This window comes from Labeo rohita, chromosome 11, assembly GCF_022985175.1.
Source record: "Labeo rohita strain BAU-BD-2019 chromosome 11, IGBB_LRoh.1.0, whole genome shotgun sequence".
Taxonomy (NCBI): Eukaryota; Metazoa; Chordata; class Actinopteri; order Cypriniformes; family Cyprinidae; genus Labeo; species Labeo rohita.
Window position 1 is genome coordinate 12958028 of NC_066879.1, and position 27928 is coordinate 12985955.

The window sequence follows — 27928 nt, forward strand, 5'->3', positions numbered from 1 at the left end:
GTGAGGATGATCACATTTGGGGGTCCGTGGCATCTAAAAGATTGAAAAGCTCTGAATTAGACGATTAATTAGATGTTTCTAATAAATGGTGATCCACGTGCCTTTAAACTGGAAGCCGATTAGACACTAAATTACACTTACTATTAAACTACAAAAACCCAAACACACACAGTCCAGCAGACGCAGCACACAGAGATTACGTGCGTCTCGCTCCGGTTCCGTCTCTCTTCCCAGCAGCGCTGCAATCCGCACACTAATGAGAACGAGCGACTCGGTCTCTCTCTGCTCTCATTCCTTTGTGCTTGTTCTTTTTTTAACCTTTCCCTCTCTCTCTCTCTCTCTCTCTCTGTTTCCAGTCTCTCCTCCCTCTCTGGCTGTGGTGTGCGTGCGTGTGTGTGTGGAAAACAGACGCCCATGTGAGCAGCAGCAGCAGCAGCAGCAGGCGCGGTGGTCCGGAGCAACAGCAGGAGAATCTCGTCGGCTCCATTCCAGCGTTCGGCCGCGGCTCCGGCGACGGGCATGTGAGAAGATGTCCGTGGGAGGCTGCGCGTGTCCCGGTAAGGTCGAGGGTTTGGTTGCAGTGACATACGGAGAGGACGGCAGGTTCAGATGTGCAGAAACATGGCTGCCCGTCTTCTGACGTCTGACTTTGGCTGCGTTTGAAGTGCTGGGAAGACGCTGCTTTTCATTTGCTCAAACAGCTGGTTTGCATTGCTGACATTTACGGAGCTTTTCTCCGCCAGGGTGCGTCGGCGTGGCCTAAATCTCAGAGTTGGGAGGTTTGCTTTGTTAAATGGCAGAGCGGGGGCTTTTATAGCTCAAATGAAGGGATCAATCAAAGGAGGTGCGGGAGTTTGTGGAGTGGCTTGATTAGAGGCTAAAGGTCACGGCGCGTTTTAAACTCGACCCCTGCTGCGTGACGCTCGCGCACGTACGACATCAAACGCGCTTTCTGTCACATCTCACACAAGGGCTTTCCCTCAGACGTGAGTTGTGTGTGGTTTTATAGTGGATGAGAACAGGTAACTGTGAGTGTGTTTGACACCTTTAGTACAATAAATAGAGACGCTCTCGCTTACTGTACAGTCACGTCACATAAATCAACAAGTGTTCAGATAACACAGAGCATTTAATACCAAAAACAATGGGAGAAAATAGTTCAAATCTGCACGATAACATCAAACTATTGTTAAACTATTATATCTATACAGAATGCATTTAATACCAAAAACATTGAGAGAAAAATGTATTTTACCCAATATTTGCAAGGTTTTTATTAGTTTAATAACAAAAAACATTTAATAACAAAAACACTGAGAAAATATTTCAAATGTAATTAAAAATAAAAAATTGTACCCAATATTTACATGTGGTTATTAACGTGATGACATAAATCTACTGCCACACTATTATATATTTGATATATAACAATGCATTTACTACTAAAAACACTGATATAAATAGTTAAAAACTAATGAAAAAATGTGTATTTTACCCAGTATTTACATGTTCCAATCAGTTTATTAAAAGATGTTATAACATAATGGATTTAATACCAAAAACATTGAGAGAAAAAAAGTTCAAATCTACATGTAAACATCAAACTTTTGTTAAACTATTATATATTTTAGATGTAACACAACAGAATGCATTTAATACCAAAAACATTGAGAGAAAAATGTATTTTACCCAATATTTGCAAGGTTTTTATTAGTTAAACTACTGTATATATTATATGATATTATATAATGCATTTAATACCAAAAACACTGAGAGAATTTTACCCAATATTTACATGTAGTTATTAACATGATGACACAAATCTACTGCCGAACTATTTTATATTTGATATATAATATAACAATGCATTCGCTACTAAAAACTCTGATATAAATAGTAATGAAAAAATAGTATTTTATCCAATATTTACATATTTATATGTTCCAGTTAGTTTATGAAACTACTATTTTATAACACATAAATAAATAACAAATTAACAAATAAATAAATGTTAACAAATAAATGTTAATTAAAACTAAAATATTTTACACAGTATTTTCATGTTTTTATTAGCTTAACAATATGATAATGTCAAGAAACTGTCAAACTATTATATATCTTATATATAACACAATGCATTTAATACCAAAAACATTACAAGAAAAATTAAGTATTTCACACAAGTTCCTATTATATGATATTAAACTATATTGTCAAACTACTATATATGTTATATATATTATATAATGCATTTAATACCAAAAACACAAAAAAAATTATTTCAAATCTTATTAAAAATAATGTTACCCAATATTTACATATGCTTATTAACATAACACAAATCTACTGCCAAACTATTTTTAACACAATGCATTTAATACCTAAAACATTGAGAGAAAAATGAAGTATTTTACACAATATTTGCAAGTTCTTGTTAGTTTGTTAACATGATAATAATAAACTATATTGTCAAACTATCAGATATATTATATAATATTATAAAATGCATTTAATACCAAAAATATTGACAGAAAATATAAACAAAATCTAATTAAAATGAGTATTTTACCCAATATTTACATGTTCCAATTAGTTCATCAAACCTATATTGTCAAACTACTGTTATAGTAATGCATTTAATACCAAAAACAATGATAGAAAATAGTTCACATCTAATTAAAAAATTAAGTGTCTCATCCAATATTTGCTTGTTTATTCGCTTATTAACATAACATCAATTCATTGTCAAACTAGTATATATGTTATATATCAAAATGTATTTAATACCAAAAAAATTGACAGAAAAATATTTAAAAAACTACTTAAAAATTATTTTATAATAAAAAGTATTTTATCCAATATTTCAATTTGCTTATTAGCTTATCAGCATGATAATGTCAAAGTATTGTTTTATATATTACATAAAATAATGCATTTACTACCAAAAACACTGATATAAAATGTTTAAAATCTAACTGAAAATAAAGTATTTTACCCAATATTTTCATGTGCTTATTAGTTTAACATTATATATATATTTTATAAATAACATAATGCATTTACTACCAAAAACATTTATAGAAAATAGTTCAAATTTAGTTAAACATGAAGCATTTCATCCAGTCTTTGCATGTGTTTATTAGATTATCAACATTAGCACAATGCTAAAATATTAAATGTTTAAATGTTTAATATTTAAAAATAATATTTAAAATATTATTTAAATATTTAAAAATATTTAATACCATAAATATATGGTTCTTGTCCGACTAAAAATATATTTTACCCAATATTTGCATGTTTATTAGCTTAACATGATAACGTCAAACTATTGTTAAACTTTTATATATTTTCTAAAACTACGCCTATCTTTGCTGATTTGACTTGAAAACTTTCTCAGCTCCTCCAGGGTCGTGCAGCGTCTCTCTTTGTGAGGGATAAACATTTCCATCTTTCCAGGGAATGTGTGTGATCCAAACATAGACAACGTGTTTCATTTAGACGGAGGCTCTCAGGGGCCAAACGGCCCTCCAGATCTCTCATGTCTCCTGTGTTTACAGCGTGTTGGTGCCGTTAGATCATCACGTCCGACTGGAGTTTCTTTTGTGAGGCCTGATCTGTTTCTCGCAGGACTTTGAATGCTATTTTACATTATTTTCAGAATCTGAATACAAACACTGAGCACTGCTGAACACACAGAAGAAATGAGAAGTCCTCCACAATAATAAAAGCATCTGCTAAATGTAGAAACACATGATTACAGGAGTAATTTGTGTTGAGACTCATTTAGCTCTTATAAAGTTCAGTACAGTGTTCTATCCTGGTCTGCAGCTTTACAAAGCAGTAAATTCATTTACACGCACTGTGCGAAATCAAGCGGCTGTAAATCCAGACGTGCTCAGCATCTGTCAGTAAAACGGGAATCTCCTGTTCTCTTAAAGCAGAAACATGAGCCGCGTGTGTATGGATTTATCGATCTGCTTGAGGATTCAGACTGATTTGTGGCTTTGTAACTTCATGGGCTGTTGAGTTTATGTTTTGTAATTCAGTGGAAGCTCAGATTCTGTCTGTGGGGACTGCGGTCAGGCTTTTGTTTTGTGGAAAGTACAGGTGAACCGGCGTGTTTGGCCGGAGGACTGAGTGCACGCAGCTCCTCACTATTTGAAAGACTCATAAATCGACCGGCTTTAAATCTCTGATATCAGCAGGTCTGAGTGCGACTTCGATTTAGGGCTAGTGTATAGTAAACATCATCACCGCCGTCTATGAGATGTCCTCGTGTGAGAGCCGTGTGTGTTTACATTCCTCTGTGTGTGTGTGTGTGTGTGTGTGGTCTCAGTCTGTGTCTACATGTGTGTATGACTGACCTGATGTTTTGTGATGTTATGTTTTGCGCTTCATTACCTGCAAATTAAAGCAACCAGATGAAATTTGTTTTACAAACCCAAATGAGAATTGTTTAACAAACACATTTATGATTTTTTTCTATGTTTTTCATATCAGACGTTGATTAGTAAAACATCATATCCTACATTATCATTACATCGATAGCATGAACATTTGACCTCTGTTTCACCATTCAACTCACAACACTCTAGACTTAAAGTCACTATGAAATTAAATTTTAAATTTATGGATTAAAAATTGTAAATAAAATAAAAATCAATCCATAAATAAATAATTTCCAATAAATAATTTAGGCCTGATAAATGATGAATTACATTTTTCTTTTTTTTTTTTTTTATTATTTATTATTTAAAGAAAGAAAAAAAAAAAAAAAAATATATATATATATATATATATATATATATATATATATATATATATATATATATATATATATATATATATATATATATATATATATATATATATATATACATATGTGTGTGTGTGTGTGTGTGTGTGTGTGTATGTATGTATGTATGTATATATATATAATTTAATATAATGTAAAAATTATATTATAAAAAATTATTTCTGTACACACACAAACTTATGTTTATACAAACTATATTTCTCATAAATATAAAAAAAAATCTAATTCATCGTTTGAGGCCTAAATTATATATATATATATATATATATATATATATCTCAGTGCACGTCAGAATTCTTGTTTTTATGTTTAATTGATAACATTATCTTTCATAAAATAACAATGATTCACAAAACAACAATAAAAAATTTTCAGTTTTTATGCTCCTAAAAATTACATTATAAAGATTTTTTTTCTATATCATAGAATAAAAATAATATAATGTAGAAATGTTTTTCTTTATTTATATTTCAGTTTAATTATATATTATATATAATAAGATAAAATATAATACATATATAATACATATAATAAAATATATTTCCATTTCTTTATTATTACTTTAATAATTTATTACTATAATAGCAATTTACTAGTATCATACAGTTAACACTGTGTTACTATAGTACAATTTTGCATTGTGTGCCACATTTAGGTTACGTTGCATGAGGTATTGTAACATTATATGAGGTATCGTTACATTACATTGTTACATAATGTTACATTATGACAAATGTCAAGTCACACAAAGATGCCATCTGATCTATTTCCACTTATGAAAGTGGTCCAGATTGGAGTTTAAAATGTCCAATTCTTTGTGATTTCAATCTTCACACGGTCATTAAAAGAATCATATTTTGTCCAAATGAACCTGCGGTGTGAAGGTAGCCTGTGGATCACACACATCACCTTGTTTCTGCTCTTTCCTCCTCTCTCTGTCTGCAGGAGGAGAGGTTTGTGCTCTCATGCAGGGAGTCACATGGTCTGCTTGATTAGAGGAAAATCACTTAAAGCAGAGCGCTGCGAAAACGCTACAGCCCGAACCGGCAGTTACACGAGCGCAGACAGACAAAGAGGAGGAGGAGCGGCGAGGATGTGTGTGTTGAAGCGGGGAGGTCGTGTCTCTGTGTGTCTGAGTGTTTCTCAGGCAGACTGATCTGTCATTGGTCAGGCTGTTTCTGCTCATCAGACCTGCTGTCTCCTGCACACCGCCACAGATCTGGAACAAAATGGCTTCCTGTGCAGAACACAGCAGCATCAGGAAGACGTGACGTTACCCATCAGCCACCAGACACACACAGACCGACGGCATGAGCTCTTCACTCTGCCTCCTGTGATCTGAACGGTGTGACGACCGTGAGATTATCGTCAGCTCTGTCATCTTATTTGGCTCATCAAACCGTTTATACATATATTTAGTATTGCTGCTATGATATGATATGGCCCTAGCAATAATTTTGATCAAACAATATGTGTATGTAACCACTGTTGTTGTCATTTTGGCCGCGTCTGAAATAGATCATACCTTTGCCATTACCTGAGAACTTAAAGAAATACACTAGAAAATATTTAATACATGTGTGGAGTGAGAACATACAAGCACAGTTCAGCTGAATGATAAAGTTTTATCTTTATGTTGTTCTGTTGTTTTGTGTTCATCTACACTGATAGATCTACATCACTCTATATAGAGTAATACAATCAGATGCTACAATAATCAACTGAGTGACTCATTTACGCTGGCACCGCTTTGATGGATTCAACTCGTTACATTCAGTTCAAACGATTCACTTGCAAAAACCAGAAAAAAGACATTAATTTTCAAATTTCGACACCGCTTGTAATGATTTTAAAAAGCATATATAGTGATGGGTGAAAAGGAGCTTTTCGACATTCTGAATCAGTTAAGCCACTGCTTTGCAGATTGATTCACTGTTCAAAGCACTCCAGTCGGATCGCGTATCAATTCATTTGATTCAGATCGGGACTTCAAAGTGCGTATCATGAGTCATTTGATTTAGATCAGAACCTTAGAGTGGGTTCATGAATCTTTTGATACAGATCAGAACTTTGGAGCGCGGATTGCGAATCATGATTCAGATCTGGATTTTGGTACATGTTTGCGAATCATTTGATTCAGATCAGGACTTCAAAGTGTGTATTGCGAATCATTTGATTTAGTTCGGAACTTAATAGCAAATCATTTCAGCACTCCGAAGTCCCGATCTGAAATGGTGGTTTGTGAATCATTATTCAAATTGGGAATAAGGAGCGCAGATTGCGAATCCTTTGATTTAGATCAGAACTTTGGAGCAGGTTCAGGAATCTTTTGATTCAGATCGAAACTTCTGAACACGGATCGCGAATCATATGATTCAGATCTGGATTTCGGTACGTGTTTGCGAATCATTTGATTTAGATCGAAACGTCGGAGTGGGTTTGTTAATCTTTTGATTCATATCGGAACTTCGGAGCAGTTAATGAATCATACGATTCAGATCTGAGGTTTTCATACGATTCAGATCTGGATTTGGGTACGGGTTCGCGAATCATTTGATTCAGACACACTTCTAAGTGAGTATTGTGAATTTTTTTGTTTTTTTCTGAATTTTTTTTTTTATTGAACAGTAGAAATTTTCATTTGAAAAAATATTATTAGTAGAAAGTACAAATGATATAAATACATTCATAAAAATTCAAATAAATGATTTCTTAGGCCTGATTATTCAGGGCAGTTGATTTCTGTATGTGAATTGATGGTTCAGATTTTGCTGAACTGAATTACAAAGTGATTACAAACGTCTGGAGAAATAATATAATGTTATAGTTTTCTTTAATGGTTTTTATTTTTTATATATATATTTATAATTTCCATCGCATTCTCATTTTAAAGTTTTACTTTTTAATTTTTTTATATGTCTATTTAGTTTTAATTGAATTATTTCAGTTTTAGTAATTTTATAACTTCAACTTAAAAGAAAGATTTGAAATGTTGCTTTGGCAACTAACTGAAAATAATAATAATAATAATAATTTAGTTAACATTTGTTTCACTTAAAATAGCAAATAAATGTTTTAATGATTTTAGATTTAGTTAATAATAACCTTGACAAAATAAAACTTTATCACTGCATTGTTTCACACTGACATTCTGAATTAAAAATCTTATTTAAATGTTTTTCAGTAATATCATAATATTATATGTGATATTATTTTTTTTTTTTAATCATTTCAGCTGTATTTGCATGATCACACGCGTCTGGTGAAGTCCTAGACAAATAATTTGCTGTTGTAGTTTTTATTCATATTTAGAATTAGTTGTTATTTTATATTTTCCATTTTCATAAAAAAATTAAATTGAAAAATCATTTTAAGTTTTTATTTGTGTGTGTGTGTATTTGTCATTTATAATTTAGTTTGTCTTTTTTGAGCAGCATTAGGCAGTCTGCTAGTAATCCATTCCTGTCAGACTCTGACCACTAGGTGTCGTCTGTAGTGGTCTGTCAGTAAGCAGACTCGGTCTGACAGCTCTTCTCTGACCTGTTTACTGCGTCTGAACAGATCCGGGTGTCTGCTGTGATCATTGAATGTGTCACCTGAGACTCTGCTGTCCGTCTGTAGCGCCTCCAGCTCACCGCATCCTGATCCAAACGCTGTGATCAGCACTTTAAAGCAGCATTGATTTACAGCTTAGCGCCACAGAAATGCAGCAGCCCCGTGGGAGACCTGTCAATCATTACAGAGACACGCCCACCTCTTTGTGTCAGAGGCGGGAGGAGGGGCTTGACTGGTCAGAGCTGTGAATTCAGGGTCACTTCTGTTCATTAGATCTGTGAATCAAAGTGTGTGCAGCAGTGCATTATGGGTCACATTCTCACTGCTTGCTAGGAATAAATGCAACAGTCGCTACAATTGCAAATGAATAATCATTAAGGTGGGGTCATATTTGTAGTGCTATTTCATTGGCAAAATCCAGTTATTTCAATAGGAATCCATGCAATCTCTTAGTGAGAGTGAAAGATTTCACTGGGGGTTTAAGTTGGTCATGTGAATTAGCTGTGTTCATTAACCATGTTCATACAAAACCTGGAAATATGAGGGAGGGTCTTATTTACATACAGAAAAAAATAAAAAAATAATTTTCTAGAAATGTTTTTTTTCTGGAAGCCTGTTTCCACCATGCTATAATTGCACTTACCTTATTTTTTTATTTATTTATATTTGCTTTTTTTTCCCAAGTACATAATTTCAAAGGTTTTTTTTAAGTTATAAATGAAATATAAAATATTATTATTTTTTTAGAAATGTATAAAAAGGAAAAAAAAAAAAAACTTCCAGTGATCACAGACATCTGTAAAATAAAATTAAAAACAAGTTTCTCAGCTCTGTTTAATCAAATTTTATTTTTTAGAAATTAGAAAGTTTTTGAGTGCAACGTATAAAAGGATTTTTACAAATCTTTATCCAGCGATCATTTTATTTAGCGTCAGTAAAAAAAAAAAATTACAAACAAAATGATTTGACTTGAATAAATTAAAACATTATTTGCAAAATGCTCTGTTTGCTATGATATTAAAATATATAAATATATATTATTAGTTTGAAAATTTTTTTTAAATTATAATATTTAAATATTATTTACATTTTTGCGAACAAAAAATATAAAAATATACTATATGAAAAAATATTTTTAAAAAATTATAATATTGAAAACATAACATTTTTTTCGAAATTAAAAATGTTTACTAAAATTTGCTATTTGAAAAAAATGAAAGAATATATATAATATTAAAATGTTATTATTCACATTTTTCTTAATGAAAAACCTTATTAAAATATTATTTCATTTTTTTTCTGAATCAGTTGAGCTGTTTGCTTGATCACAAACATCTGGAGAAGTCCTAGACAATATTGCAGATTTATTGGTCAGAAAGTGTGGGGTGTCATTTGTACGAGTGTCAGTATTCTGCTGTTATAATCATCGTGTGTCAGCTGTGGGGCCGGTGCGGGGCCGTTTGCTCTGGGGCAGTTTCGGGGGCAGCGGGGGCTTTGCATTAGCGGCTGTTATCAAGCCTGTGACAGATGTATACCTCTTGACTTCCTGTTGACTAGGGAACGCAGAGGGGTTAGATAGACCTCAACCTTCCCCCATCGCTTTGACTACACCCTTCAGCCGAAAGCCTGGCCTCCAGAGATACTCCAGAGATACTCGAGCGCTGGTCCACACGTGTGTCTGTGTGTGTTTAGTGTACAGAACATCAGCATGACGGACGAACTAGACGCACTAGGTGAGATTGGAGCTTTCTGCTGGATTATTGGCTGTTTTTGGTGCTGATTATTTGATTTGTGCAAGGTTCGACTTGATATCAATTGCAGTTTAATGTCAATTAAAAGTACTTTATTGGCATGATTGTTTATACAATATTAGCAAAGCAATATACACAAAACAAGTAATGACAAGAAACAAAAAATGAACAATATAACAATATATATATTTTTTAATTAAAATAAGGTACAAAGTAATTAATAAAGATAAAATGATAAATAATTAAATAAAAAATAAATATAAAATAATGAATAATAAGAATTAAATAAATAAATTATTTAATAATTAAATAATAAAATAAAAGTAGTAACATTATATATGTATATACATGTAATTAAAGACACAATTTTAAATTATATATATATATATATATGTATATATAAATTGAAAAAAAAAATCATAAATAAAAAAAATATTTATTTAAATAATAATAAATTAAAAATAATATAATTAGTTTTAATATATATAAAAGACATTTATCAAGACCTTATGAAGAAAAAATATATGTATTTGAATGGTCTTTGATTTGCGGTTGATGGGTAGCTGTCTTCCCCCAGTAACATCTGCATCACTCATATGAAGTCAAAGCTGCTTTCAGAGTGAATTGAAATGAGAAAGACTCTGTGCACTGGTCTTTGGAAACAAACAGTGCACCCTAAAACCATATTTACTCAGTGTATTGTGTTGCAGTGCTGCTTTGTGCTTCTCCCAGCATGCTTTAGTAAAGTTAAACAATGTCTGCTAACATGGGAGCGCAGTGCATCTCTGAACGGGTTTAGCGGCTCAGATTCTCCGCATGTAGAACTGATCCCAGAGCGGTTCTGAAGGGTCCGAGCGGATGTTCAGCGCAGCGTGTGTTGGCTTGAGCTGTAGATAAGGCCTCGTGTCGTTCTGACAGCTCAAAGCTGAGTTTGACCCCCACACACACCAGAAGATTAACCTTTGTGTACCGCTTCAATGACACGAGCACTTCCCGGGACGACACAGAGTGCGTTTCCATGGTGACACAGAGGACGGCTTTGACTTCACTTCATACATACATGATGTACGCAAAATTGCAATTATTTTAGATTTTTTGAGAGTTTTTTGTTGCTGTATGTGCCTGTTTGTTCATGTATTCTGTATTTATTAATGTGCAACATTTCTGGCTTCTTTTGGCACATGTAATTTAAGGACACTCTCTAGGAATAGGAAATGACAAGAAAAAGAAGTAACTAAAATATAACTAAATAAAAATAGTTTTAAAATAAGGTGAAAATAAGTAATAAAAATGACATTATACAATAAATAAATGTAATAATTATAAATATATATTAGTATTTAATTAAATAATAATGATTAGAACATAAACAATATAATTAAATATAATCAATAATAACTTAAAAATAAATTATTATTTATAATTAATTTTATTATTTTTCATTTTATTTATTTTGAAATAAGGTGCTAAGTGATTAATAAAAATACATACAAATATAACAAATAATTTTGCAATTATATTTAATTAAATTATAATAAATAAAAAAATGATGAATATATATATATATATATATATATATATATATATATATATATACATATATATTAATAAATTATGAATTGCTTATTAATAAATAAAATAAATAATCGGTATAATTAAATATATATATATATAATTAAAATGTAATTTAAAAAAAATATTTTTATGTAACATTTTATCATTTTTCATTTTAATTAATTTATTATTAATTATTTATGTGTACTTACATAATTTTAAAATAATAAAATGTTTTAATAATTAAATAAAATAAAGATATAAAATTTATTTTGTTTTTCATTTTATTTTTAAAATAAAATAAGTGATCTGATAAATAAAAAAGAAAATAAAATCGATAAAATAAAATAAAGAATTGGTATAATTTAAACATATATATATATATATATATATATATATAAAAAATAATTTGTAACATTTTATTTTTTACGTTTTATTTTTAAAATAAGTGATATCAAATTATAGATAGATGACAAAATTAATGATATATGTGTACTTACATAATTTTAAAATAATAAAATTATTTAATTATTCATTAATAAATAAAATGAAGATCTAAAATTAATTTATCTGAAATTCTATGTATATATATATATATATATATATATATATATTTTTTTTTTTTTTTTTTTTTTTTTTTTTTTGTTAACTTTAAAATAATATAAAAATAGATAAGTATTAATATATGTATGTGAATGGTCTTTGATTTGCAATTGGTGGGTGACTGTCTTCCTCAGTAATGGGTCAGCATCTCATCTCCTGTTAAAACATACATGCACTGAAACATACTGAAACATGTTCTGACAGCGTGCCGTGAACCTGGATTGTTTGTCAGTCTATAATGTGGGACCGTAATGTCATCGTCATTGATTATCCACCTCTGCGTTAAGTGGCTTACCATCGACCTGGGTCAGAATTGATCATTTGAAATTCCCAGCTGTATAATTGTCATTTATCGGCCGTTTGTCAGTCGAGGAGCGTCAGACTATGAAGTAGACTAATGCAATTGAGATGTTTGCGTGTGTAATTGAATCATTGATCTGCTTTGACAGGCCTGAGTATGCTAATCTCCTCTGAATGTGCGTTATGTTGTTATTAATGCTTTTATATTGCGAGTGTAAAAAATTAACAACAAAAGCTGCAGATGATTATGCATGTTCTTTAAAATGCACAGTCTTGCAAGGCATCTGAATTCTGCATTAAGGCCTGTAAATGGATCGTAATGTAAGACGCACTTGGCGCTGTTGAATTGATGTGTGCGTTTGTAAGTCATGATTTATTTCTTTATCGGTCGATACGTGAAGTGATGACAGAGAGAGATGTGAATGTGCTTAGCAAACAAACAGCGCTGGGGGAAGGAGACGGACAGAGACAGACAGATCCATCTCTCTGAATCAGACGGTCTTTCATCTAATTATTTGGCATGCAAATAAAATGGACTACATTCAGCTGAACTGGAAAATCAGACAGGGAACAAAATGCACAAACACTTGTCTCGATCCATTGATCCGACTATTCCTAAATATATTCAGTGTAAAGTGCTTTATTGGCATGATTGTGTTTACATGCAAATATTGTCAAGAATGTCAAGGACAATATTTGGCTGAGAAACAACTATTTAAAAATCTGGAATCTGAGGGTGCAACAAAAATCTAAATATGGAGAAAAAAATCACCTTTAAAGTTGTTCAAATTAAGTTCTTAGCAATGCATGTTACTAATCAAAAATTAATTTTTGATATTTACAAAGTATCTTAAAGGAACATGATCTTTACTTAATATCCTAATGATTTTGGCATAAAAGAAAAATTGATAATTTTGACCCATACAATGTGTATTACCCGTACTACTTATATGTTGCACCTTCTTTTAATACTATTTATTTATATATTAATAAATACATATATTTTTTCTTAACTTATATATATATATATATATATATATATATATATATATATATATATATATAGTATTAAAATAAGGTGCTAAAATCTACAGAAAATAACAAAAGAATAAAATATTATTAAAATAAGGTGCTAAATAATAAAAATGAATTAAACATTTTTAAATAAATAAATGTAATAATTATAAATATATAATTATATTTAATTAAATATTCATGATTAAACTAAACAAAATAAAAATACTAATTAATGATTAAAAAATAATAATGTAGTCAATAAATGTAGTTAAATGTGTTATATATATATATTAATAAAAATAGCTTATAGAAAAAAGAAATGAATAATTCTGTAATTATTTAATTAAAAATAATAAATAAACTGAAAACTTTTATACATATAATTATATACATGAATTAATCAAGGTGATTAAAAAAATAATTTATACATTATTTATTTATATATATATATATAATTGTCATTTTTATTCATTATTTTGCATCTTATTTGGACTACTCTCTGTAAAAATATTGTATTTTACATTTTACACGAGTTTTAATGTATTATTTTGCACCTTTTAATACTGTTTTAAAACTGTATTATATCATTTTATGTAATTTTATTATATAATAAAAATATATTGTTAATCTTATTTTTATTAATTATTTTGCACCATATATATGTGTATGTATATATATGTATAATATGTATAAGTAGACATTTATCAAGGCATAAGAAATACTGTAAATATATGTAATTTTATATAAATATATAATATACAAAGGTTTGACTGTGTAAACAAGCGGTTATCCTGAGATTGAAGGAGGTGTAGATGAGGTGAAACAACAGAGGAGGAGAAACGGAGAGAGAGAGAGAGAGAGAGAGGGAGAGTGAGAGAGAGGTCGAGCGAGCATCAGTCGGGCCTGTGCGCGTCTATTGTTCGCTCAGCGCGTGAACACAAAGACTCTTGAGGCGGGTTCATCGAGCACGAGCGCCGCGGGACCTGCAGCTCGAGGCCTCGCGCGACTCAAACCGGACGATTCTGCCTTAATAACCGCCGTTTCCCATGATTTCACACCGATTTTCCTGATTATCCGCGTCCCGGGATTCGCATAAAGCCCGTGTGGAGTCGCTCGATCCTCCGGTACACCAGTGTTTTCAGGTAAAGCTGAAGGGGGTTTATTTACACAGATCTGTTTATCCCTTCTTGTAACAGACTGAGGGGTTTAATTCAGTTTTAGTGTCGACTTTTATTTTGACGGGTTTTTCGCTTTTATCGCGTGTGGTTTTGGTGTTTTATTTCAAGGATTCTTCGCTCATGTCGGTGTTTTATTGCGCTGTTAGCATTAGCATGTAGCCGCGGGCCTCATCAATGGGCTTTATTTATGAACACTCCAGCTCATTCACATCTATAAATCAGCTTTCATTACAGTTCTGCGTTATTAAAGTCTGTCAGACTGGGATTTCACCGTAAACGTGTTGTATTAGTGAATGTGTGTGTGGTTATATAGTGTAAACACTGACTGAATCCGTTCGTATGAGCTCATGAGTCTCATGACCAGAGATTTTCACTCACAATCTGCTGTGAAGAACATCATATTATGTTTATTTTACGAGTAAACTTGACTTTTGAGTTATTGTATTGCAGATATACACTACCAGTCAAAAGTTTTTCAACAGTGAGATTTTTTTGTGTTTTTAAAGAAGTCTCTTCTGCCTGCATTTTTGTTTTAAAGCACAGCAAAAGCAGTAAAATTGTGAAATATTTTTACTATTTAAAATGACTGCTTTCTATCTGAATGTATTTTAAAATGTAATTTATTTCTGTGATGGGCAGCTGAATTTTCAGCATCATTACTCCAGTCTTCAGTGTCACATGATTCTTCAGAAATCATTCTAATATGCTGATTTGCTGATCAAAAAACATTTCTGATAATTATTATTATCGTCATCAATATTTAAAACAGTTGTATAATTATTTTCAGGATTCTTGATGAATAGAAAGATCCAAAGATCAGCGTTTACCTGAACTAAAAAGCTTTTTTGACATTATACACTATACCATTCAAAAGCTTGGAGTCAGTATAATTTATTTTTTAATTAAATATTTAGCAAGGATGCTTTAAAATGATCAAAAGTGATGATAAAGACATTTATAATGTAATAAAAGATTTCTATTTCAGAACAATGCTGATCATCTGAACTCAAAGAAACCAGAAAAATTCTGCTCACCTGTTTTCAACACAATAGTAATAATAATAATAATAATAACTTTTTGAGCAGCAAAACAGCATATTAGAATGATTTCTGATGGATCATGTGACTGTAATGATGCTGAAAATTCAGCTTTGAAATCACAGAAATAAATTACATTTTAAAATATATTCTAATAGAAAACAGTTATTTTAAATAGTACAAATATTTCAGAATTTTACTGCTTTTGTTGTGCTTTGGATCAAATAAATGCAGGTTTGGTGAGCAGAAGAGACTTCTTTAAAAAACATTAAAACTCATACAGTTCAAAAACTTTTGACTGATTTTATTTTTTATTTTCCCCCTTTCTTCTTCTTCCCTCGTCTAAGACTGTTTGTTTCTGTTATTATAACAGTAAAAAATTCCTGTATCAGCATCATGCATTCACTCTGTAAAGTGTTTTTCCTCTTAATTCGCAGTAATTTCCATTTACTGGAAGCCATCAGCATCATCTCGAGGGTCTCTGTGGTGTTGTGGTGAAAACAGTCATTAGCAGATCATATGATCATCGTTTCCCACTTTTCACATACGACGGACCATTAGCCTGTTACGTCAGGCATAAAATCAACACAACGTGTCTGTATGTGATTTGTATGTTGCTGTAATGACGTCTGCTGTCCTATATGCACTCAACTTATCATGTGGCACATTTAGACGGCAATTCGATTATGGCCACACTGTAGCCTGAAGTAATGTGCGTGTGAGAGAAAGAGCTGCTGCTGATGTTTTCAAGAAAGCAATTTACTGCAAGGGAAGTTTGAGTTTGTTGTTTGATTTGATTTAGAAAGTCATTAAGCCGCCGTTGAATGATATCTCTTAATGGGACGCTCTTAAGAACTAATGCTCACATTTTATTTACTTACTAAATGGCTAAACGGGCTGATTTTTGTCTACGTGCTTCCTGCTTTGCATCTGGTTAATGTTTTAGTCTGATTATAAATCAGAATATTATGATATCTGTGAGCTGTAAAGGTGTTTACTGCGGGTCTTAAAGTCTTAATTCACTTTTCTACAATTTAAGTTCTTAAAAAGTCTTAAATTCATAGTCATGGCATTAAATGTTTCATGCACTGCAAAAAAAAATGGTCTTCCTCAGTATTTTGTTTTCCAGTTCATGTAACTAAATGTCCTTAAATGAAGATGCATTTACTGGACATGCAAATGTAAAAAGTCTTTAAAAATGGAAGAAAATTAAGAGAGGTTGTTTAAAACAAGAACAAATCTGTCATTTGGGTGTAAAAACGTTTTTCCTTTGAATTTTCTGAGCCCGTTGGCAGATTTAATCATGTTTTAATCATAAACACACTTCGTTTTGATCAATTTGCTTTATTTCACAGAGACCATTTTATTCTGCTTATTTTATGAGTAAACTGACTTTATATTTATTGTATTTCAGATCTACATTATTAAAAGTTTTTTCCCTTAAGAATGCATGCTTTAAGTGCTAGTTTTGCAATTTATTTCCTTAAAATGTATTTTTGTTGTTACTTTTTTTCAGATTTATACACATGCGTGATGTTTCATTTGTCTTGCCGCGTTTCATAAAACCTTTGATAAATAATCAGAATCATGCATTTTGACAAGCTATTTGGAGAAAACTCATTTAGATCAAATCTTAGACATTTGTACTGGTAAAAGAGGCAAAAATACTAAGAAAGGACAGCACTTTTTTGCAGTGTGATCAGAAAATGCAGTGAAAGTTGTTTCTGAATTCTGATGGTTTGGAGTAAAGCTATTCAAGCTTTAAGGTAATGAGTTGAAAAGTTGTTGGTTGTTATTGAAAGCTGTATTTTCAAGTTTGAAGTGTTGGTAATACAAGACATTTACTTTACGAGAACATATTGACATATTGGGCGCCCTTCTAATTTATTCCTTTAATTGTCTTTGCATGCTCTTAAAGTCTTAAATCAACCTTCATCAGGCCTGCAGAAGTGCTGGTTGTTGCACGTGTAATATTGATAAGCGTAGCGCTGTTGTGAGAGGGATTTGTGTCCGTGAACAGGACTAACCTGTGTCCAGTGTCGTCCCCAGTGAATATTTAATGGCTCAAAGTCTGTGTTATGAATGTTTAATGAAGGATGTGCTCTGATGCCGGGACGCTTCCTGTACGCTGTGCGAGCGTGAGATTTTTTTTTTTTATGTTTTCAGATCGAGATTTAAACTGTCCAGCAGTTGTCTCTCTTGAAAACACGTCATGTATTTGACCAAATAAAGCCACAATTGTCCACTCACACAGTCTTTTAGGTGGACTTTTTTTCTCCAGGTCCAGTCAGATTTGCTGTGGGGTCAGAAGCATGTTTTATTTCATGAAATGATGTTGCTGGTTTGTAGTGAAACTGTTGAAATCCACATCACACACCTGATCATGGACATTAATGCCTGAGAGAATCTTGTTTACACTGAGCATGTGTTGCCGCTTCAAGCTTACAGATGGGTTTTATACATTTTCCACTGCTTTTAACTTCACCAACATGTTTAATAGTTACAGTGTGTGTTGGTTTCTTTTAGATTGATATCCTATGAGCATGTTTCATAGCTGTTTGGTTAACAGCACCTACTTGGTAAATAGTGTCAATGTTTGATTTAGCATCCAGAAAAAAATCTATGTGTTTTTTTTATATATATATATATATATATATATATATATATAATATTATTATTATTATTATTATTATTATTTTATTTTATTTTATTTTTTTTAATAATTTAGAATTTTATAATTATGACAGTAAATTTTAATAATTATTATAAATATTTTTGTATTTTTTAATACATTTTTAAAATAGTAAAAAAATCAGTGTGTAAACTGTCTAATCTATTTATTTAAAAAATATACACACACATATATATATGTAAATATAATACATATATTCTTATCTTACACAATATATATAACAAATATTATAGTAAATAAATATAGATTTTTTTTAACCTCAAACATATTTAGCAATCTCTAAAATACAGAACCCAAATGTTACTATGAAATTATTAGATGTTGTTTTTCACCTTCATTCTTGTATTGTTTGTGTAATTCAATTAGAGTCTGTCTTCCTGTGCCGTATCGCCCTCCATTTTACGATGCGCCGTGACGTTGACAGCTCTCAGATTTATTTGCGAGACACGTCGAGCGGTCATTATGAGGCGGAGCTGTTCCCGCGACAACAGGGGTCGTGACCTCATTGTGGCTGAATGCATCGTGTTATAGATGTGTTTAATTGGCGGGATGGAGAGTGTGAGGGGTGTGGCTGACCTCCGCCCCTGCGCTCTGTTTATGAGACAGTCACTGTACTGCCCTCCCCCAACACACACACACGTACTATACATTCAGTCTTTCACAATGTCAATTCAAAATCAACATCTGTGTTTTAGCACCACTGGAACAATCAGCATGCACTGCCTGAATAGCCTGTATTATAATGGTCGATATACACTACAGGTCAAATGTTTGGAATGAGTGAAAATGTTTTTGTTGTTGTTTTTGAAAGAAGTTTCTTCTGCTCAGCAAAGCTGTGTTTATTTGATCAAAAATACTGTAAAAAAATGTTAAATATTATTAAAGCTTAAAATATCTGTTTTCTGTTGTAATTTATTTCTGTGATCAAAGCTGAATTTTCAGCATCACCCAGTCTTCAGCATCCTTCAGAAATCATTGTAATATGCTGATTTGCTGCTCAAGACACATTTCTGATTATTGTCAATGTTGAAAATTGTTGTGCTGCCCAATATTATTGTTGAAACTCTCATACATTTTATATTTCAGGATTCACACATCAAAAGAACAACATTTATTTGAAATACAGATCTTTTTGAACATTATAAATGTCTTTACTGACACTTTTGACTAATTTAATGCACCCTTGATGATAAAAAAAAGTATTAATTTCTGTTTTCAACATTGCTAATTATCAGAAATGTTTGTTGAGCAGCAAATCAGCATATTAGAATGATTTCTGAAGGATCTTGTGACACTGAAAACTGGAGTAATGCTTTGATCACAGAAATAAATTACATTTTAAAAACAGCTTTTCAAAATATTGCTGTTTTTTCTGTATTTTTGTTTAAAATAAATGTAGCAAGAGGCTTCTTTTTTTTAAAAATAACTTTTTTAAAAGTCTTCCAAATATTCCAAACTTTTGACTGGAAGCACAAATCAGTTGATTTTGATATTTGTGACCCTGTTCCACAAAAGCGTAAGGATCAGTGTTTTTGCTGAATAAATAAGCTTTCCAATGCTGTATGGTTTGTTAGGATAGGACAATATTTGGCTGAGGATGCAAAAAAATCAAAATATTGAGAAAATCGCTTTTAGTTGTCCAATTGAAGTTCTTAGCAATGCATATTACTAATCAAAAATTAAGTTTTGATATATTTACAATAGGATATTTCCAAAATATCTATATGGAACATGATCTTTATTTAATATCCTAATGATTTTTGGCATAAAAGAAAAATCAATAATTTTGACTCATACAGTGTATTGTTGGCTTTTGCTACAAATATACCCATGATACTTATGACTGTGAGCGGATATGCATGTGAAGTCATTAAATTCTTCCGATGTTTGACTAATGCATAGTTGTATGTCGTCTCTCTCTTCCTCTCCCCGCTCAGGCTGTTCCTCCAAGTCGTTCAAGCTGTACTCCCCAAAGGAGCCCCCCAACGGAAGCGCTTTCCCCCCCTTCCATCCCGGCACCATGCTGGACAGAGACGTGGGGTGAGTCCGTCTGTTTTAGCGTCATTCACTACAAAAATCAAAAGCACCATCATCTGTATGAGCTCAGGGATATTATAAACTAAAAACTATCCGTTAAGAATAATTTATGATGTGCATGAGTGGCCGTTAATGGAGAGCGTTCACATCAGTCACTTGTGAGGTTCAGTGGCTGTTGTGAGTTCCTGTAAGCGTCTCTGAGGACAGAAGAGCGTTCAGCTGCATCAGCTGCATCAGTATTCGGCGGGTGTTTGTGTCAGATAGCGGGAGCAGGAAGTGCTCGTCTCCACAGTGTGCTGGAAAACCAGCTGTCAATCAGTGTCCAGGATTGGACAGCGTCCAGGGAGTGGGTGGGGCTTCCGTAAACTCTAGTGTGTGTCATATGTACTGTGGCACGCTGATAAATGCCGAAAACGACTCTCTTCCTGTCTGTGATGGTGCCTGCGGGCAAAGAACTGCACTTGGTCACTTCACAGTGTCTGGATGTGTGTTACAGTCTGTTTTATGACCTCATGAGGATATTTATAAAGCATGTTATGTGAACTTCATGAGGTTTGACATGATCTTTCATGCTTTTTTCTTTGTTTCTGCAGCCCGACGCCCATGTATCCCCCCACATACCTGGAGCCGGGCATCGGGTGAGATATTTACACATCTCTCTGATTAACCCTGTACAGCCTGAGATTTAAAATAATAGTCTGAAAAATCTTTTTTTAATCTTTGTTTGTTTAACCTTTAGACAAAATTTCATATCTAAAAGGCCTTTGACCCCTAAACTATCAATCATCTTCATTCAAACACAGCGGTGTTTTGTTTATGAACGTGTGTTTTTAAACCAGTCTAGTGAGTCAATGATTCAATTTCCCATTCATAAAGACAGTCGCTTGCTTTATTCCTGAATGAATCAGCCGTTCGAACGAATCAAATGAATGAATGATTCAGTAATTAAATCAGTGACTTGCCGCCACCTACTGAGTTTTATTTTCAATTTTAAAGTATCTTTTCACTTATTTAAATCATTTAATATTTCCGTATTCACAATTTTATATTTAAAACATTAAATTCAACATGAGTTTATGAATTTGATTGCACTCATGCCACCTCTGAGCCTCATTAAACATATGAAAATACACCTACAAACCTGTGTTCTTCTGTGCACCTCTGTAGTATGTGTCTTTGAGTAATAAACAGTCTGTATTTCTCAGGAGACACACACCTTATGGGAATCAGACAGACTACAGGATATTTGAACTCAACAAGCGGCTTCAGAACTGGACAGAGGTGAGGCGGATCTTCTGCTTTTCTGTTTACATTTATAGCTCAGTCTTAACTATCAGCACTTTAAACATTTTAATAATTTAAGATGCTTTTCATATTCCTGATGTAAACCCTATAACATTAGCATAGAAATGTCTGTCAGCTTGAGCTGGATGAATGATATCAGAGAATCGTCTCATACTGTTTCTGTCTCAGGAGTGTGATAATCTGTGGTGGGACGCTTTCACTACTGAATTCTTCGAGGATGATGCTATGCTCACCATCACGTTTTGTCTGGAGGACGGTCCTAAACGATACAGTGAGTATCACGTATCAGACGTTTGAAGGTGTTTGTGTTAAATGGTTCCTGATGAATGTATCCAGAGATGTTTAGATCTGTCAGGTGATCTGATCAGCATTATTGTCTCTTGCAGCAATCGGCCGGACGCTGATTCCTCGTTACTTCAGGAGTGTGTTTGAAGGCGGCGCCACTGAGCTCTACTACATTCTCAAACACCCTAAAGAGTCCTTTCACAACAACTTTGTGTCTCTGGACTGTGATCAGTGTACGATGGTCACGCAGAACGGCAAACCCATGTTCACACAGGTGTGTGTGTGTCTGTGTGTTCAATGTGACGATCAGAAGGATGTTTCTGTGCTTTAACAGGATGTTTCTGGTCTCCTCAGGTGTGTGTGGAGGGCCGTCTGTACCTGGAGTTCATGTTCGATGACATGATGAGAATAAAGACGTGGCATTTCAGTATCCGGCAGCACAGAGAGCTCATTCCCCGCAGCATCCTGGCCATGCATGTCAGTTCCTCTTCCTGGATCTCACACTGTTTGTTCTTCTAGCTGGTGTTTCATACCTGATGATCGTGTGATTTTTGTGTCTGTCTCAGGCTCAGGACCCGCAGATGTTGGATCAGCTGTCCAAAAACATCACCAGATGCGGCCTGTCAAACTCCACCCTCAACTACCTCCGAGTATGTACACAACACAACACTGTGACATCATCTACAGCTTGCATTCAGCTCATTAGTAACTAGGGCTGTCGTTTTAACACAACCGCCAGACTTGTGCATCATCTTACATTGCTGATAATGCAGGACTGACTGTGTGAAAAAGCCAAATTATATGCCACTAAAATTCAAGATATGAGGCAAAAAATAGCCCTCTTATATTTATAACACATGATTTTAGCAAAATCACACTGGTAGGAGTGTTGTTTTTCCTTAATATCTGCATGACTGCAAATATGATATTTTTTTTATACAACAGTTTAATATAAACAAAGTTAATATTGTGTTTAAATACAATACTGTTTGTTTTTGTTCAATTTTGCAAACAAAACTGTTCCAATCAAAGCTACAGCAGAACTGTTGTACTGAATGAATCCATGGTTTTGAACAAATGATTCAGTGACTCATTCATAAATATCAGTCTCTTGTTTTGTTTCTGAATGATTTAGCTGTTTGAACAAATTGAGTGAGTCAGTGATTCATTCATTAAAACTGTCACTTGCTTTGTTTTTGAATGAATCAGCTGTTTGAACAAACTGAGCGAGTCAATGATTCAGTGACTCATTTATTATGAGTCATTTGCTTCATTTCTGAATGTATCAGCTGTTTGAACAAATTGATTGAGTTAATGATTCAGTGACTCATTCATAAAGACAGTCACTTGCTTTTCGAATGAATCAGATGAGTCAATGCTTCAGTGACTCTTTCATTAAGATCAGTCTCTTGCTTCGTTTCTGAATAAATCTGATGTTTTAACAAATCAAGTGGGCCAATGATTCAGTGACTCATTCATAAGATCAGTCTTTTGCTTCATTTCTGAATGAATCAGCTGTTTGAACTAATCAAGTGAGTCAGTGACTCTATTAGTGACTTGTGTTGTTGTTGTGTGTTTTTCTGTCTCAGTTGTGTGTGATCCTGGAGCCCATGCAGGAGCTGATGTCCAGACACAAGACGTACAGCCTGAGTCCCCGAGACTGTCTGAAGACGTGTCTGTTCCAGAAGTGGCAAAGGATGGTCGCTCCACCAGGTCAGGAGTTGCTCTCGTCTGCCTCAGAGACTCTGCTGGTGTTTGTGTAGCGCGTTTAAGCTTGACTGTGCGTCTCTCCATAGCCGAACCGGCCAGACAGGCGCCGAGCAAGCGGCGGAAGCGCAAGATGTCGGGCGGCAGCACCATGAGCGCAGGCGGCGGGTCCAATAACAACAGCAACAACAAGAAGAAGAGCCCAGCAAACAGTTTCCCGCTGTCCAGTCAGGTCCCAGTGAGTAACCAATCATCGTTTTTATTTTTGTCCTAAATTGTTTCTAATGTTATTGTTCTCTCCTCTCTCCTTTTAATAAAATAAAATAAATTCGAAATTGCAACTTTTTTTCCTCACAATTCGGATGTTTTTTTCTCTCACAATTGTGACTCTTTTTTTCTCAATTCTGACAATTCTTTTTTTGCAATTACAATTTTGTTGTTGTTGTTTTGTTGTTGTTTTCTTTTTTCCTCAGTTCTGACTTTTTCGTAAACAAAGTTTTTTTGCAGTTACGACTGTTTCTGCAATTGCGACTTTTCTCTCACTATTCAGACTTTCTCGTAATTGTGACTTTTTCCTCTGTTTTGACTTTTTTTCACAATTGCAACTTTTTTTTTTTTTCTTAATTCTGACTTTTTTTCTTGCAATTCTGATCATTCTTTTTTTGCAATTACTGTTTTTCTCCTTTTTTTTTTTCCCCTCAATTCTTTGCGTGTTAGATGGACTTTTTCGTAAACAGTTCTGACTTTTTTTGCATTTACGATTTTTTTCTGCAATTGGAATTTTATTTTTTTTATTATTATTTTTTTCTTGTATTTGTGACTTTTTCCCTCTCAATTCTGACTTTTTTTTGCAATTACAATTTGTTGTTTTGTTTTTTTCTGTTTTTTTTTTTCTCAATTCTGACTTTTTTCCTCAGGTTTGGTGATTTATAATCTTGCAATTTTAAGAAATCATCATTTTAATGCAAAAAACTAATGGATGTAGTAGACTAGATATTTTCTTTCGGCAAAATCTTATTTTTGGAGGAAAAACGTCAAACACAACAGATTAATTTGCCGTCTCTTATTTTCCTCTGATTGCTGGAGGATGTTTAATATCACTAAATTGTGTTTCAAATGTTAATATTCTCTCGTGTGGTGTTTTCGTGTGCTCAGGATGTGATGGTGGTGGGCGAGCCCACGCTGATGGGCGGCGAGTTCGGGGACGAGGACGAGCGTCTGATCACGCGGCTGGAGAACACGCAGTTCGACGCGGCCAACGGCATCGACGACGAGGACAGCTTTAACAACTCGCCCGCGCTGGGCGCCAACAGCCCCTGGAACAACAAGCCTCCGTCCAGCCAGGAGGGCAAGAACGACAACCCCACCTCACAGGCGTCTCAGTGAGACTCGGGACGGGGAGGGGACGGGGGCGGAGCCAGGGAGCGTCGGGCATCCAATGGGAAGAAAGAGGTGCGGTCGACTCATTCATCTACCTGCAGTAGCTGGTCTTCCTGTCAGCAGAGGAAGTGGACCCGGAGGACCAGAGATGAGCGTCACACCACAACAGAAACCGTTTACTCGACACAGGACAGTTTTTAATCACACACTCCAGGTTTTGTTGGTGATTTATGAGGAGCCTGTAGATAGTTCATATGTTTAAGTTAAGACGAAACGGAGAAATCTGACCACGTAAAACGCCAACAAGACCAAGAAATATCCAGATCCTGTTTCACTCACGAGAAATGACATTTTGCATGAGGAAAATTGGATTTTATAAAAGGTCGTTTTCAGTTTTAATACCGTTTTGTGTGGAAGCTTGTTTCCACCACTGTATAAATAAAAGGTAATTGCGACTTATCTCACAATTATGACTTTTCTTGCAGTTGCGACTTTTTGTTATACAATTCTGACTTTTTACACTTTTTTTTTTTTTTTTTTTTTTTTTTTTTTTTTTTTTTTGTAATTGCATCCTTTTTCTCTCACAATTCAGACTTTTTTTTTTTTTTTTGCAATTTCGACTTTTTGTTATACAACTCGAAGTTTTGTTTTTTTTCACAATTTCGACTTTTCGTTACACAATTCTGACTTTTTCGCAATTTCAGCTTTTCGTTATACAATTCAGATTTTTTTTTTTTGCATTTCCCACTTTTTGTTATACAATTATTTTTTTTTCCCTCAGGTTTGGTGATATAATTTTGCAATTTGAAGAAAATAGTCCTTTTTTCTCTAAATTGGGCTTTATAAATTGCAATTGTGAGTTCTCACAAATCTGATAAAAGAAGTCAGAATTGCGAGAAAAAGGTCATAATTGTGAGGTAAGAAGTCGCAATTAACTTTTTTTTTATTTTTATTTTGTGTCGGAAACAAGCTTCCATAGCTTTGTTACTGTATTGCAATGAGAGAATTATTTTAAAATGTGAATCATCAAATCAAAACACTACCGTTCTTATTCTCTTGTTTTGCGTTACAGTAATGAGAATTTTCAGGGGAAATGTTTAATCATCATTTTAATGCAACAAACTCTAATGGTTGTAATAGACTAGATGTTTTCTTTCAGCAAAATGTTGTTTCTTATTTTCGGAGTGAAACGTCAAACACAACAGATTAATTTGCCGTCTCGCATCTTCCTCTGATTGCTGGAGGATGTTTAATATCACATGAAGAGCGTTTCGACTTTTGGAGAATTTTATCCGTGTTTTATACCAGCCTCTATTTCCCTAGAATGGTTTATTTTATTATTTTTGGTTTATTTTTTTTCTTTTTTTTTTTTTTTTTAACCGATGATGAAAGCTGCAAACCAAGGAGTAACACAACCGTCGAGGTCCTTAAAGATTTCAAGCCTCAGATTCTATTGGTTTGTCTTATTTTTTAAAGAGAGTCGTTTAGCGTGGGCTTTGATTGATTTTTGTGTACTTGTGCTTGTATATTTAAGGTAGTAGCAGAGTTCTGTATAACTGTATTGAGATGTATTCCTCCTTAGAGTTACATAAAGCCATTCTGATCTAATGTGTAAAAAACGCAAAACGTGAACGATGAAAACACACGAACCTCGTCTTTTCCCCTCTCGATTATTTTTTTAATTTGCATACGACTGGTGAATTGAAATCAAGGGCACGGGTCTGTGTTTGTTGCCTGATTGTTTCAGATTTTGATGAATTTCGTTTCTGACACAGAAGACGCTTTAAACGGACGTCAGTGTTTGTTTTCTATCAGTCACGTGTTTAAGGGAGACCAACTGTGAACAGCTAGTCATGTTTCATGAACATGTCGGTTGTTGTTTTATTTCACCCGCACACCTAATAATACTGCTGAAACTCAGATTTTTGTACTATTTGATTATTTTTTTCTCTCTCTCTTTCTGACCAGCTGAATCGATCTGAATGAATCAAAGGTCTGCACTTGTAATTGAAACAAACTGGTGACCTTTTCCACCTTTAACCTTGTAGATGCCCCTGTTTGATATAACTTTGTTTTCTTAATTTCTGCCCTTGATTAAATTAATGTATGGAACCAATAAAATATGAATTTTCACTTTAAGGATTTCTGCTTCTGTGTTATTTATAGCTTTTATGTATATATAAACATATTTATGTGTATACTCAATTCTGATTGGCTGCCAGGTATGCATTGTTTACCTACTGTTTGACTTGAATGGTATGATTTGACTGATTTCCTATTGAACTGTCAGCAACTGAACTGCAGCTCTTTTTCTAATATAGAAAATTAAGCTACAAACTCCATCATAATGCACAATGTTTCCATCTAACATGTATTCTGAGCTGCAGCTCGTCATATTAATGGAGTGTTTCACTAGTTAGCAGTAAACCGGTTACCACACCTCAATATAGATTTGTGTTGGATGTTTTCTTTGGAATGGAAATATGGATATTTCATTTATAAACATACTTTTTTCGCTTGTTACAGTTAATGTCATTAAACTAGCGAGCTAAGCCGGTAGTAGTACTGACAGTGTCGTGTAAACATGACTGAAGACGCGAAAAGCGGAGAAACAGACAAACTGATTCAACTGAGTGAGTCATTTATACTGGAACCGCTCTGATTGATTCATTTTCTAATTTTGACATCACCTGTACTGATTTTAAAAA

At 33.4% G+C, this 27928-nt stretch overlaps 1 protein-coding gene across 3 annotated transcripts; it reads left to right on the plus strand.

The window, feature by feature from the left end:
- Positions 1 to 27359, plus strand: ldb1b (LIM-domain binding 1b). 3 transcript variants are annotated; one of them, XM_051122541.1, is made up of 11 exons: positions 1 to 557; positions 20444 to 20546; positions 21137 to 21181; positions 21749 to 21824; positions 22017 to 22119; positions 22235 to 22407; positions 22488 to 22610; positions 22700 to 22783; positions 23723 to 23846; positions 23930 to 24078; positions 24996 to 27359. In XM_051122541.1, exons 1-11 carry the CDS (start codon positions 257 to 259, stop codon positions 25224 to 25226), a joined length of 1512 nt encoding a protein of 503 aa, XP_050978498.1. In that variant the 5' UTR covers positions 1 to 256; the 3' UTR covers positions 25227 to 27359. The 3 variants fall into 3 exon arrangements, with proteins under 3 accessions (XP_050978498.1, XP_050978500.1, XP_050978499.1); XM_051122543.1 differs by lacking the exon at positions 1 to 557 and adding an exon at positions 10581 to 11190; XM_051122542.1 differs by lacking the exon at positions 1 to 557 and adding an exon at positions 14334 to 14741.
- Positions 27360 to 27928: the final 569 nt, after the last annotated feature.